The sequence below is a fragment of the Neophocaena asiaeorientalis genome, unplaced genomic scaffold, assembly GCF_003031525.2.
Source record: "Neophocaena asiaeorientalis asiaeorientalis breed wild unplaced genomic scaffold, Neophocaena_asiaeorientalis_V1.1 scaffold188, whole genome shotgun sequence".
Taxonomy (NCBI): domain Eukaryota; kingdom Metazoa; phylum Chordata; class Mammalia; order Artiodactyla; family Phocoenidae; genus Neophocaena; species Neophocaena asiaeorientalis.
The window spans coordinates 1,796,212-1,812,292 of record NW_020174156.1 but is presented as its reverse complement, the minus strand read 5'-3'; the positions used below and the strand labels follow the sequence as shown (position 1 = coordinate 1,812,292).

Below are 16,081 nucleotides of genomic sequence, written 5' to 3'. Positions count from 1 at the left end.
GATATATAGATATATATAGATATAGATACAGCAGATTTCTTTTTAATAGATAAATCTTAAGTATTATTTCAATAACTTGCTTTTACATAATCAGAAATCTAGATATAAGAAAAAATATTAAATGTGCAAAATGCTCTTTTTACACATACATTAAAAAATACAAAGGAAGATAGCTTTATACTTATATCAAAAGCCATTGGAGGGAAAAAGTCTTCAATGTCAGAAAATCTAGTCAGATTAGAGCTTTCACTTGAGGAATTGTAAACAAACGTTTTCAAATGCTGAGAGTTTTCTCAGTTCATTCCAACTAAGACACTCTCAAACACATCAAGTCCTGCTTTGAAGTAAACCTGAGCTGCATTAATGCTGTTCAATACTTCTGACAGGGCTTCTTGAAGGGTCTCATTTGATGCTAGTGACTTGCAGTGTTCCCAAGCCTCCAGGAGTATTGAAAACTGGCTTGTCTTCCCATCAAGGTGGTACAGGATATTTCTGAAAAGAAATACAGAATGAGTAAATGTTTTATGCACCATGCTATTTTCATATCAAACATTGTAAAAAATATTTCCAAGAAACTTATGTTTTTAATAAATTAAGAAATTATAAGAATACAATATTATCATTTTGGGACCTCTATTGAATTAATGGATCTAGACATTGATCATCAAAAGTTCCCTCTAGTGATGAGAGAGGATCAGACAGTAAGTACCTCCTGATGGAAGTACACAGTACTACCTATGAAATCAATTATTTTTGCTAAAAAATTGATCTAAATCTGATGAAGCTTCTAAATCTAATTGCTAATAAATATAAGGGACAGAAAAATATAAAAATGATACCACAGTCTGTCATCAGCAAAATACTGTGAAAATTCTGTAGGACAAATGACCCAGTTTATTCAATGAATAAATTGTAGTAAATAGGTGAAGGAGGAACCACTCGACCAGGGCTTTTCAACCTTGTTTTATTGACATTTGTCGGGTGGTGGGGTGGATAATTCTTTATTGTGGCAGCTTTCCTGTGCATTGTGGGATGTTTAGCAGTATCCCTGACCTCCACCCACTAGGTACTAGTAGCACCCCTCCTTTAGTTGTCTCAGTTAGTTTGGGCTGCTATAACAGAATTCCGTAGACTGGGCAGCTTAAACAATAATCCAATGGTTGGATTGTTGATGAGAGGCCTTTTCCTAGTTATATTCTCACATGGCCTTGTGCATGAGCACAGAGAGATCCCGTATCTTCTTTTAATAAGGACATTAGTCCCATCATGAGGGCCCCACCTGTATATGACCTAATCTAACCTGGATTACTTCCCAAAGGCCCATCTTCGAATACCATCACATTGAGGTTAGGATTTTAACACACATATTTTGGGAGAACCCAAACATTGAGTCCACAGCTGTTGTAAAAACCAAAAATGTCTCCAGACTGCCAAAACTGTCTCTTATAGGGTAAAATTGCCCCCAGTTAAGAACTGCTGCTTTAGACTAAAAGAAATGTCAACCCATCCAGTATAGACTTTACTAGGTCTTTATTCAAACAAACAATTTTTAAAAATGAGTAGTACAAAATTGAATACTAATTAAGGATTTGTTAATATTAAGAAATTGTTAATATTTTAGGTGTGATAATGGTATCATCAGTATATTTTCAAAGTGTCCTTATCTTCTAGAAATATACAGTAATATTTACAAATGAAAAGTTATTACGTCTGGGATTTGCTTCAAAATATTTGGAAGGAAAAAGGAGAGTGGAGCTATGGACATCACAGGTAGAACAAGATTGACCATTAGTTAATAATTGTTGAAATGGGGTAATGGATTCATTATACTATTCTCTCTCCCTTTGTATATGTTTGACATTTAGAATTCTTCTCAAGTATAGTGTGTGTAATAAGACGGTGACTTGAAATTTATCCAAATATCTGAGAAAGAGGAATTTGGCCGTGGGCAAGTCTAAAGAGCTTCCTTTTATTCACTGATAGATAGAAAGAATACATTTTGGTAGAAAGCTATGGATTATTGCATCATTTGACTTATTTCCAACCCAAACCACCTGAAATAGCTGAAATTTCATGGTCTAATAAGAGAGGCAGATATATAAATGATTAAAATAATTGTCTAATTGTCATATTAGAAATGTAAGGTCCAGTGATAACAGAAGAAGGATTGCTGCTGGAAAAATTTATCATGGAGAATATTACAATTTCATCTTGAAGGATGATGGGAATTACCAGTTACAAGGGTATAAGAAAGGAAACAAGCTACAAAGTGGAGACAGCACACTATGCAGGAGGAATAGCATATGCAAAGGTATGGATTTATAAAACAGCTTGCTCTTCTTAGTGGATCAATGCCAGTGTTTCTGTATGGCCAGAGTGCAAGGCCACAGTGGGCAGCTGTAGGAGAAGAGCTGGCAGAGCAAGCCATGGCCACGTCCTACCGGGCCTTCTGTACCAAGCTAAGGAGGTTACACTTTTTCTTATGGGCGGTAGGAAACCAATGAAAGTTTTTAAGCAAGAAAGAAAGATTATTAGATTTTATTTTGGAATAGTTACTTTGGTTGTAATATGAAGCCTAGAGAACGACTTAATCCAGATGAAAATTGACAAAGGTGTCAGTTACACAATGATAGTTGTTTGAAAGGGCCACAGTGCAAGGTTTAGTTAATTTACACTTACCCTAGCACTGACCTCAGTTTTATATAGAGTTCTGGATCATTGTTTCCTAGCTTATCCAGGCTTCACTACTTCAGCCTCTCCTGAACTTCCCACTCTGTACTCTGATGGTGGTGAATGGACACTGAAATCTACCTAATCACCCATGACAGAACTCTGCAAGTCATTTCTTTCCCTTAAATATCCAACTGGTTTCTGAAGATACGCACTTGTCCATCTTTTCAGCATCTTTTCTCCTCTGTTGTGGGACCCTGATCCCTATATTTTCAAGGATATATTGTAATATCATTGCTTTACATATCAACGTTGAGAAATATGTTCCTTCTTTATCAGGTCTAATTCAGTGTTGTGAATATAGGAGGTCTTCAATCATGGCGATTTGACTGACTTACATTTTTATCAGGCTTTGTTCAGTGATGGAAATTTCATAGACCCTCTAATGTCAGTGTAAACTACATCAATTCAGGTTATTTTGCCTTTTAAGCATTAACCCACTTCAAAACAATAGATTTTGTGTCTTTGGAGAAAAATTTCAGTTGATAATAGTACATGGTGGGTGGCAGTGGAGCAGAAGATGCTTGAACTCAGAGGTTATTTCAGTAATTTTTTTTTCAAAACCTATTATTTGAAATGGGAACTATCCCTAATAATCCAATATCCTTAATCTTTGTACTTATGAATATACTTGGCATTTTATGAATTAGAGCAGTGCAAGAAGGGTATTCTTTATATTCCAAATATCCTTGAATTCAGGTATAAATGAAACTTTGTATTAAGAAACATATATCCCCTGGATATAGGAGGGAGAAAAACGTCTTCCAAATGAAGAGGCAAGTGGGTCATGAGCAATGATCTGGCTATGAGCTGTACTCTGAGAAAAATGTGGATCTACTTTTACAAGGAGAATACTCCTTGAAATAGAGATTTCCCTTTTGATATTTCCACAGCCTTCGTAAAATTAAAGAGCTTTTCAGAAGTAGCCACTGTGCCATGTTAAAATAAGCAATTATATATGTATATACATAGACATGTACATGTGTTTTATGTGTAAAAATTGTTATATCAAAATGACAAACGAAATAGAATTAGCAAAACACCTAATGAAAGTTTCCCTAAATATGTTTTATATTTATTATTAAATTGGGGAGGGGGTGGTAAAAGAAACCAACTAATAGAGAGGAAGCTTGATATAGCCATGGAATTTTCCCAGGTGAAGATGAAACTGCCTCAGATGGTCACATGTATTCTCCTTCATGACAGAGCTGTACAAAAGTTACTTTTTCATGTTAACATAATCCTTAATTGCCATAAAAAAAGGAGTGGGTTTTTACTGTCAGGATACCTATCAAACATATTTAAATTCATGGTAAACCATTTAAATAGGTAGGTAGGTAGATAGATAAAAATTGGTTTAGTGTTTTGAGGATAAAAATAGTTTAAAGTATATTTTAATTACTTAATCATTTAAAATAGTATTCCTTTGTAGGCAAGTTATACTGCTTTACCATTAAGAATAACCAAATTAGTATAATAAAAATATTTAATCATCTCTCATAATATTCATAGTTTTGAATTCTCTTCCTCTAATTCTCAGTTTCATTATAAATCATTTAATGGCAAATATATTTCCAGAATTTAAGAGTGCAAAAATATTTTCAAAAGCTGTATGAAACACTTCTGTTTCTTGAGGGCATACTGCTCAGCATGCTGACAAAGATATTATAATCATTTTTATCCAGAACTGCCCCTTCAATGTGTCGTACCAGTGCAATTAATACATTATGAGAAGTAAGTTTAAAGATGTGGGGGGCTGGCACAGTGACCTTTTGACATATTCAAAACCTACTGGCATGAAATACATTCCTATATACACATTCTATGTTTATTAAATGTTATTAATATTCAATTTAATGATAAGATATTAATAAAACATGCTCATAAAGGTTACAGTATTAATCCCTCAATGACAGTTCATTTAAGCATGAGCACAATCTCTAATATATTTATATAAAACTTCAGCCATAACTAGTATAAAATATCTATTAGAGAGATCATGTGGAAGCATAAAAATACATCCTACAAATAATGTTTAGGTCTAATGCACAAGACATGCAATTACTGTGTTTTTTTTTTTTTAACTCGAAAGCAATACATATATTTCTTAAAGACCAGCGCAATGGAGTCTGCAATGTGCCAACATTTGCTTTTTCTAACTAGTAAGCAACACAGCAATACTTTTATAATGACTGTAAACAAGCCATGTGCATAGAAATAGATTCTGTTTTGGTTTGTGAAATTCTACAAGAAGCTAAACACATTTTCCATATGCTACATGATTCAAGTAGTAGGCTGCGGCAAGCTATTATGTAAGACAAACACTCACATCCATTTCTACCCAAATTGGATACAAATCAGCTTAAAATTATAGATAACTTAGATTCTGGCTGAAGATCAGTGACTAGGATTCTTTCATCACAGTTTAAGAGAGAACCTGCATTTGAGGTAGTTGCTGATACAACTTAAGTCAGTTGATCTTTATTATGGTAGAATTTTTTCACCTTGATAAATTGCTTTACCTTAAAAACAAATGGAGGATAACAAAAATATCTTCTTTAAATTTTCATGAGAAGGATAATTTCTCCTGCCCATTTTCAGAAGTAGCTCATCTTTTACTATTTCTCCTTTGTGTACTAAAAACCATTTAGCTTGCTGCATACAAAAACTAAATTTCTGTATTTGGAGACCTCTCCCAAAAGGCTATCATCGTATTATTTTATATTTGCTATTTGAATGGAAGACAAAACCCATAAAACTCAGCCATGTTGTTACATTCTGTCACATATGTTTCCATATACTTCTTAGTTCTGAAAACTTTCTTATGCATTCAGTCATTAACCCTAAGTACCCCAGGATCATCCCTGGGGAGCAAAACTACTGTAAATAGTAGAAACGTCAGCTCTTTGCTTTGGGAACTAAAAGAAGATTCATTCGCCCATGGCTCTCAGCCATGGGTATCAGAGGGTCAAAAGGGTCCCCAGGTACCTTACTCAAAGAAGGTGTACATTTGGTTGTACCAGTCAAACACTAATTTTATCTAATTTAAGAAAAAACATTCATTTATTGAAAGTGTGTATATATGTAAATATATGACTACGTGTACATGTAATAGTTTACAGAAGTGATGAAAAACATCGAGAAGAAGGCAGTAACCAAGGGAAGCTGAGTATCTTAGAGTACTGCCAAGATTCTGCTTAGCAACATGTTTAGGACATTGATGTTTCAGACACTCCCACTGCCACCACTTCATTGAGAATACTTCTCCACCACAGCAGCATTGCTGTCTCTTAACACTTGCTCTGTCATTGCCAGAATGTTAATCCGCAACTAGCATGAATAATCTTGAACTGCCCCTACATCTTTACCTCACTTCTCTCAGATATAAAGTCCTAGGACAGCTCATCCAATTGACTGAACTTAGGTCATGTGCCTGTACCCCAGGAACAAAATACCTAGATCCATTCACCTTCTGTGGGGGAGATAAGCCCTGCTTTCCACCAAGCTCACAGGGAATTACCCTCACATAGGAAAGAAATTTTGATACCAGGAAGATTTTTTTTTTTAATTAAAAAAAATTAAAACTGCAACTCAATAAATATCTACTACACTGATGACGGGAAGGAAGAGTGTATTTCAACAGGGTTCTCTTGGAATTACCCTGGAAATTGCTGTTCTACAGTATGGCAGTTTTTCCCCTTATGTTAAATGTTAGCAACTACTCTATAATATGGCAGCAGTGTTTATCAAATTGAATGTGTATAAGAATAAGCTGAGACATTTAAAAAAATTCTCAAGGGATTCAGATGCAACAGGTCTGGGATACCCTATAGGAGTATATGTTTTTTTCCCTGATGCATTACTTAAACCTACTGGGTGACACCCACGCATACTCAGCAGTTCCCTCTGGTGAGTTTTACATTTACCAAGAGGTCTTGGTTTGGTCCCAAATTAGCTTCCTCCAACCACATGTTATTATATACAAACTTACATGAGTTAAATGACATATTAAGTGTGAAAGAAAGTTACTCCTGTGAAAACGAACCTGAACGCTTCGGAAAGACTCACAGAGATGAATTGACAAAATGAGAGTGTTGTTGAATTATATGTGGAGAGATAACTGAAAAGATTATTAGCAAGGGGAGGGGAGGACTACAGTGACAATGGAGAAAGAATCTGCATTCAGATTGTTTTGCAAATACCTATTTATTGCTCCAAAATAAGGAAACTGAAATTGGAAATCTCAGATGATGCAGCATTGGTGTGGCTTAAATAGGAAAGTAAATCCGGAATTGCAATTCCCAGAACAGAACTCAAAGAAAAGTCCTTGGTCCTGTATCAAAAGATTGGTGATGAATGTTTTGGTTAAAAATAGACCGCTTTTTCTATCATTTGACCATTTACTGGTTCTGATTGTGTCAGATTAAGGGATGTTTACCCTTTGGGCATTAGTCAAACCTTTACTCTTAAGAACTAGAAGGGCAAATAGGTATCATCTTGAGTCCCACCTCTCATGGACTGCTTATTGTGGCTTGAAGTACTAGGTTGACAATGGATTGGGCTGTTTCAGAGCCCAGAATAAAAGAGGTCTGTCATGACTTAGATTCCTACTTGTAGACCCTGCTTTACTTAAGATTATTTAGCCCATTCGCTTGATAATAATGTATAGGTTTCTTGAATTAATCAATGGAAGTATAAACCAAGTTATCAAAACAAAGGGAGAAAGTCATAATTATTTAGTTTTGCTAATTAGAGTATAGTCAACCCCAGTAATCCCTTCTAAATTGTATATTATAAATTCTCTAGTTTTCCTTTTTATGGATCTGAATTAACAGAATAGCTACTAAGTTTTCTCTTCACTTGATGCTCTAGACCGTGTCATCTCTGTTTGTTTAAGCAATGGCCCAATCTGTTATTAATCAATTAAATTACACTAAAAAAAATGAGAATTTATGGGCATTTTTCGCAAATAACTCTGTTTCTGGATATTTAATTAGTTCTTTTGCAAGATATAAGTTCACCATCTGAAATACAAACTAGTTTTTAAGGTACTTTATTCAGTGAGTAGAGTTATATTAATCTATAGCCACCTTTCTTGAAGCCTAATATTTAATATATGCAAAAAATAATACATGCAGTTCTTAACTGAACCCTTAGGGAAACTATGGCCTTAAATATAGAAGAAAAAAAGTAATTGGTTCTTTGCACTGGACATCTGGATATGAGTCATCTTGAAATTTTGTTCTATACTTAATGAATGTTCTGGCAGACACATTAATCCAATATTCTAAAAACAACATCACTAAGTGAATCTGAGCCATACAAAAGCAAGAACTCCAGTAATAGATATGTCTAAATTATGTAAATGTCAGTTAGTCTGTGAGATGACTGTTTAATTTCATAAAGTGCATTAAGATAATTAAATAACATTACAGATTTTAAAGAATTTTGATATTTTTAATACTTAGATAAGGCAGATCCAAAATGGTCTACATTTGGATAAAAATAGAAGAAAGAACATAGTAACTACTGCACTAATCTCATCATACCTATGAAAATCTGAGAAGACTTTTAAAGTAAAAGTTGATAGAAATCAAGGAAAAATAATTACCTTGAGAGCTCATTCATGAAGTATTTATTAAGCACCAAGTACAATATGGAATACAAAGGAATTACAAGAGTGGTCTCAGTTCCAAAGGGATTTTTGAATTTTGAGTTAAGTAGGAAAGAGGAGAGTTTCAGGGCTATTGTCTTTTGCATATGTGGCTAACATAGTAAAACAAACCCTGAAGTTCAAAGAATCTACCAATTTTCTTGCTCAAGACCTCAAAGGCCTCAAAATGAAAAAATTTTAATAGTTTTGTATATTTTATCTTCCTTTTCTCAGAGATAATCTAGAAATGTTGGACATTAATTGTCTGAAATATAAAGATACTAAAAAAGTGATAGACTTATAAAGTAGGACATCAGAGCCTACTCTGTAATTTTATACTTTCTTATTTTCCACAATTAATTACATTTGATAATTCTTCATCTACAATATAGACTTTTCCCATTATTTTAGGTACACTCATAAGAATCCAATTAAAACCAAATGGAAATAGTTTGTATATATATAAAGTTTCTACCAACTTCAGAAATAACTGAATGTAGGAATATATAAATTTCAAACAAGCATATTCAATTTTATTTAGGCTTTCAGTTTTATCTGAATTTTCAGATAATGCATCCCTTAAAAATCAGTGTTCGGAACTTCCCTGGTGGTCCAGTGGGTAAGACTCCACGCTCCCAATGCAGGGGGCCTGGGTTTGATCCCTGGTCGGGGAACTAGATCCCGCATGCATGCCACAACTAAGGAGTCCTCATGCCGCAACTAAAAGATCCTGTGTGCTGCAACTGAGACCTGGCACAGTCTAAATAAATAAATTAAATATTTTTTAAGAAATCAGTGTTCAATGAAAATTTTAAATTACTTATTTCAAAGTGAGAAGAAAATTATTTATCAGAACAAAGTGTACTGGATACTTGCAGTCAGTAATTAGCTTCAACACTAATCTCTCACGCACCTATAAAAAATAATGAAACTATTGAACAGTTTAATCCAAAGGCAAGGAAAACACGTAACAAGGAAAGAGCAAAAATTAATGATATTTTAATCCTTAAAGTAAATCAAATAATTGTGATACAGACACACTCACCACAGAACATTTTAAATGATGTGTATCTTAATCTCGTAAAATTTTGATGTTATATTTAAAAAATATATATTTAATTGAACCTCTCTACCTACCCCAATACAGCCAGTAAACTTTGCTTTTCCTTTTCAATGGAATTTAAAAATTGTTATTCACTTTCTAAATGAGGATGAGTTACAGTGATAATTATTATTATTATTGCTACTAGTGAGCAGCTGTGAATAAGTGAAGACTGAAGATGAACCACACCAGCTTTGCCCTCCTGTGGTTTTATTAACACACAAAGCGTCAACTCAGAGAAAAACTTATGTCTGACAATATTATGAAAACATTTCTGTTTCATTCTTGCTATTTGAGTATTTATCACTTGTCTATGCATTTCTGAGATACATGTATGTATGTATGTATGTTTAAATACATGAAGAGATATATGTGTATTTTCATAAATGTGTGTGTATAGATAGATATGTAATCTGTCCCACACTGGACCAGGAAGAAAAAAGTCTAAACTTTATGTCTTCTTCCCAAATCATATAACTGAATAGTAAGCTGCTTGTTATACTATAAAATATTACGCTTACTAGTAATATAAATCAATAAGGATAAAAGACAGTGCAAACGAGACGAATATATTGTGTTCTAAGAGATAAAGGGCTAATTATGTTGTTTTATAGGCACCAAAGTAATTAAGTGAAGATAGAAAGCCCTGTGTTTCTTACAGGCTGTAGAACATTTCCATAGCTGTCTGTCTTGGTATCTATCCTCAAATCACCACACTCTTTTTCCCAATTCAAGAATAATCACCAAAATTTCACCCTTACTATATCTGTTTTATCAAAATAGGACTTTCTTTACAGAAATTCTGATTATATAAGTAATCATCCTACTTGATTGTGTAGTGTGCTGCGAAAGACCCACTGTGATCTTTGCCTTACTGAGGGAGGAAGGATAATTTAAAGAAGGGAAATGTTTGAAAAGAAAACATGAGTTACATCTAAAAAGTAATTACAACAACAAAGAGAAATGGAAAAATATGAAAGAAATACTAAATGGTCAGTATTAAAATCATGTCTGAGTCTAAAATCCATGCTCTTTCCCAGGACACTAAGCTTCTTGACCTATCACCACCACTTCATAGCTCTATGATATACAGCACAATAAAGTTATTTAAACTCTCTGAAATTCTTCTTCTGCACTGGTAAAATGGGAAGTATTATTTACAGTCTAGAGTTTTTGCAATAATTAGCTAAAACATGTAAAGTGCTTAGCTCATGCCTGGCATACACAGTAAGTACCTCATAAATGGTATCTACTGTTATCATTTGACATTTCTGGATTTTCCTTCCTTGGACATGTATTACTCCCTCCCCTTAATTCTCAACTAACTCTGTCCTTAGTATCACAGAGCTGTGCGATCATCAGATGATATCTCCTGGCCCAGTAAATAGTTCATCCAAAAGGAACTTTCAGGGAGCAAGGGAAAGACCACTTCTAAGGGTTTGCCAAGAATATATCAACTCCTGCAAGAATCTGTGCCAATAAAACTATCTGCCTTTTAATTATAAAAAATGCCACCCCTTCACTTTGCTGTATACATATAACATATATGTATATGAATGACTATTTTAAAAGGTGTACACAGGTCAGAATAATTAGACGGCTGATAGGGATAATATAATACATGGACACACACATATGTGAAGATGTTTTAGTAAACTTTATTTTAGGCTATTAGAAAAAATGTAACTTGGTCCATTGGTAGACAAAAAAAGCAGATTCTTTTTACTTGTAATGTTTAAAGGATCATGGTAAATTAATGAGTAAAAGTTCTATATTTTCTGACTTGGTATATGGGAGGAAATCCAGCTACTGACTCTGGGAGTTACTAATGAGAGCACAGGTTTCTTATGGTCTAGAGAAACAAGAACACACATTTGATGAATTTCAGAAAGAAGCCCACTCCTCATGTTTTGTCAGCAACCCAAAGCAAACTTTGTTGATTAAGCAACCATAGCATGGTTTCATCGTGGCACTGATCACACACCATTGCTACTCTTAGATGGACGCTTGTCTCAGGCAGAACTCCTCAAGAACAGAGAGTTTCATGTTCACTGTGGATTTCACCAGGTTTCTAACAAGTTGATATGGAATAGATTTGATGGCATAAATTAATAATGGTGAAAATAATTGTTAATATTTGTAGCGAATTTAATATGTTGTATGAAATATGCCACCCAAACATGCCACTTTAGCATAAGAAGTCTTTTGATCTGAAGACAATTGAGAAAGTGTAGACAGAAGAGCTCTCTATACTCCCCTAACTCTTAATCACTGGAAATGCATCTACACGCTCATCAGCCCAGAGATACCACCAAGAGGAATCTATATAACAAATCTTACTAAAATAACCCTCAACATCTTTTAGTTTCCACCACATATTTCCCTTCCCACAGTTTGCTGCCCTTGAAAGCCTAAAACAATTTTGGGGAGGCTTGTCACTTCTCTATTAATTCATTGCTCTTTTTAAAAAAAATAATTTCCAATTAATTGAGGTATAGTTGATTTACAATGTTGTTTATTTTTTCTGTACAGCAAAGTGACTCAGTTTTACGTGTGTGTGTGTGTGTGTGTGTGTGTATATATACATACATACATACAAATAAATATATATACATGTATATATATACACACACATTATTTTTTCATATCCTTTGCCATTATGGTTTATCACAGGGTATTGAATATAGTTCCCCGTGCTATATAGTAGGACCTTGTTGTTTAGCAATCCTATTTATAATAGTTTGCCTCTGCTAATCACAGTCCTCCCTGCCCCAGCATCCCACCACCATAAGTCTGTTCTCTGTGAGTCTGTTCCTGTTTTGTAGATAGGTTCATTTGTGCCATATTTCAGATTTCACAAAAAGTGATATCATATGATATTTGTCTTTTCCTTTCTGACTTACTTCACTTAGTATGATAATCTCTAGTTGCATCCATGTTGTTGCAAATAGCATTATTTCATTCTTTTTTGTCGCTGAGAAGTATTCTCTTGTATATATGTACCACACCTGCTTTATCTATCCATCTGTCAATGTATATTTAGGTTGTTTCTATGTCTTGACTATTGTGAATAGTGCTGATATGAACATAGGGGTGCAAGTATCTTTTCAAATTATAGGTTTGCCTAGGAATATGCCTATATGAGTGATTTCTGGATCATATGGCAACTCTGTTTTTTGAGGAACCTCCATACTGGCTGTACCAGTTTACATTCCCAACAACTGCATAAGAGGATTCCCTTTGCTGCACACCCTCTCCAGCATCTGTTATTTGTAGAATTTTTAATAATGGCCTTTCTGACCAGTGTGAGGTGGTACCTCATTGTAGTTTTGATTTTCATTTCTCTAGTAATTAGAGATGTTGAGCATCTTTTCATGTGCCTATTGGACATATGTATATCTTCTTGGGAGAAATGTCTATTTAGGTCTTCTGATCACTTTTTGATTGGGTTTGTTTTTTGTTGCTGAACTGCATGAGCTGCTTTTGTATTTTGGAAATTAAACCCATGTTGGTCGCATCATTTGCAAATATTTTCTCCCAGTCTGTAGATTTTCTTTTCATTTTATTTATGTTTTCTTTTGCTGTGCAAAAGCCTGTAAGTTTGATTAGGTCCCATTTGTTTATTTCTGTTTTTATTTCTATTGCCTTGGGAGACTGACCTAAGAAAACAGTGGTATGTAAGAGAATGTTTTGCCTATGTTCTCTTCTAGGAGTTTTTTGCTGTCTTGTCTTATATTTTAGTCTTTAAGTTATTTTCAGTTTATTTTTGTGAATGGTGTGAGGGTGTGTTCTAACTTCATTGATTTATATACGGCTGTCCAACTTCCCAAACACTTGCTGAGGAGACTGTCTTTTCCCCATTGTATATTCTTGCCTCCTTTGTTGAAGATTAATTGTCCATAGGTGTGTGGGTTTATTTCTGGACTCTCTATTCTGTTCCATTGATCTGTATGTCTGTTTTTGTGCCAGTACCATGCTGTTTTGATTACTGTACCCTTGTAGTATTGTCTGAAGTCTGAGATGGTTATGCCTCCTGCTTTTTTCTTTTTCCTCAGGATTGCTTTGGCAATTCTGGCTCTTTTATGGTTCCATATGATTTTTGGTATAATTCTATTTCTGTGAAAAATGCCTTGGGTAATTTAATAGGGATTGCATTAAATCTGTTGATTGCTTTGAGTAGTATGGTCATTTTTAAAATATTAATTCTTCCAGTACAACAGCATGGGATATACTTCCATTTCTTTGAATCGTCTTTAATTTCCTTTACTAATGTTTTGTAGTTCTCAGCATATAAGTCTTTCACCTCCTTGGTAAGGTTTTTTCCTAAGTATTTTATTTTGGGGGTTGCTATTTTAAAAGGGATTGTGTGTTTACATTCCCTTTCTGATATTTCATTGTTAGTGTAAAGAAATGCAACTGATTTCTTATGTTAATCTTGTATCCTGCTACCTTGCTGAATTCGTTGATCAGTTCTAGTTGTTTTTGGTTGGAGTCTTTAGGGTTTTCTATATGTATTATCATGTCATCTGTGGACAATGACAATTTTACCTCTTCCCTACCAATTTGAATAACTTTTATTTCTTTTTCTTGTTTGATTGCTGTGGCTAGGACTTCCTTCCAATACTATGTTGACGAGAAGGGGTGAGAGTGTGTGCATCCTTGTCCTGTTCTAGATTTTAGCAGGAAGGCTTTCAGCTTTTCACCATTGAGCATTATATTGGATATGGATTTGTCATAAATAGCTTTTATGTTGAGATATGTTCCCTCTATACACACTTTCTTAAGGGTTTTTATAATGAATGGACGTTGAATTTTATCAAATGATTTTTCTGCATGTATTGAGATGAACATATGGTTTTTGTCTTTTCTTATGTTGATGTGGTGTATCACATTGATTGATTTGCATATATTGAACCATCCTTGTGACCATGGGATGAATCCCACTTGGTCATGGTGTATGACCTTTTTTATGTGTTGTTTGATTTGATTTGCTAATATTTTGTTGAGTATTTTTACATCTATATTCATCAAAGATATTGAACTATAATTTTCTTTTTTGGTAGTGTCTTTGTCTGGTTTTAATATCAGGGTGATGGTGTCTTTGTAGAATGTCTTTGGGAGTGTTCCTTCATCTTCAGTCTTTTGGAAGAGTTTGACAGAGATCAATATAAGTTCTTCTTTGTATGTTTGGTAGAATTCCCCATGAAGCCATCTGGTCCTGGACTTTGGTTTGTAGGAATTTATTTTTATTACAGATTCTATTTCATTTCTGGTGATTGGTCTGTTCAAGTTATCTCTTTCTTCTTAATTCAGTTTTGGTGAGCTGTATGTTTCTAGAAAGTTGTCTATTTCTTTGAGATTGTCAAATTTGTTGGCATATACTTTTTCATAGTATTTTTTTTTTCAGCAGTATCTGTTGTGATTTCTCCTCTTTCACTTCTTATTTTGTTCTTTTGGGTCCTCTATCTTTTCTTCTTGGTGAGCCTGGACAGAGATTTGTCAATTTTGTTTACCCTTTCAAAGAACCAGGTCTTGTTTTTATTGATTTTTTTCTATTTTTTAAACTCTATTTTATTTTTTTCCTCTCTGATCTATATTATCTCCTTCCTTCTGCTATTTTATTCTTCTTTTTCTAATTTTGTTTGCTCTTGGTTTTCTAATTTTTTTTTAATTTATTGGTTGTACCGGGTCTTAGTTGCGGCAGACAGGCTCCTTAGTTGCGGTTCCCTGGCTCCTTAGTTGAGGCACTTGGGCTCCTTAGTTGTGGCATATGAACTCTTACTTGCAGCATGCATGTGGGATCCAATTTCCTGAACAGGGATCGAACCCTGGCCCCTTGCATTGGGATTGCAGAGTCTTATCCACTGTGCCTGGTGTTCTAATTCTTTCAGGTGGTGGGTTAGGTTGTTTATTTGAGATTTTTTCTTGTTTCTTAAAGAAGGCCTGTATCACTATGAACTTCCCTCTAAGGACTGCTTTTGCTGAATCCCATAGATTTCATATGGTTGTGTTTTCATTGTCATTTGCCTCAAGGTATTTTTAAATTTCTTCTTTGATTTCATTCTTGACCAACCAGTTGGTTTTTTACTAGCATGTTGTTAAGTCTCCATGTAATTGTTTCTTTCTCATTTCTTTTTCTGTGGTTGATTTCTAATTTCATGTCATTGTGCTCAGAAAAGATGCTTGAAATAATTTCTATACTCTTAAATTTGTTGAGGCTTATTTTGTGCCCTAGTATGTGGCCAATCCTAGACAATGTTCCATGTGCACTTGGAAAGAATGTGTATTCTGCTTTTTTTCGATGTAATGTCCTGAAGATATCAATTAAATGTAGCTGTTCTATTGTATCATTTAGGGTCTCTGTTGCCTTATTGATTTTCTGCTTTGAAGATCTGTCCATTGATATGAGTGGAGTGTTAAAGTCTCCTCCTATTATATTATTGTATACCTGTCAGTTTCTCCCTTTATGGCTGTTACTATTTGTTTTATGTATTTGGGTGCTCTTATGTTGGGTGCATATACATTGATGGGTGTAATATCCTCTCCTTGTATTGATCCTTTTATCATTATATAGTGTCCTTTTTTTTTTTTTTTTT

General features: G+C 34.2%; 1 protein-coding gene across 1 annotated transcript in view; it reads right to left on the bottom strand.

Moving 5' to 3' along the window:
* Window positions 1-212: 212 nt before the first annotated feature.
* Window positions 213-16,081, bottom strand: part of NAALADL2 (N-acetylated alpha-linked acidic dipeptidase like 2) — a 792,831-nt gene continuing 776,962 nt past the window's right edge. The window contains 1 exon segment of the mRNA XM_024755137.1: window positions 213-492. Coding sequence (XP_024610905.1) covers window positions 294-492 — 199 coding nt within the window. The 3' untranslated portion in view covers window positions 213-293.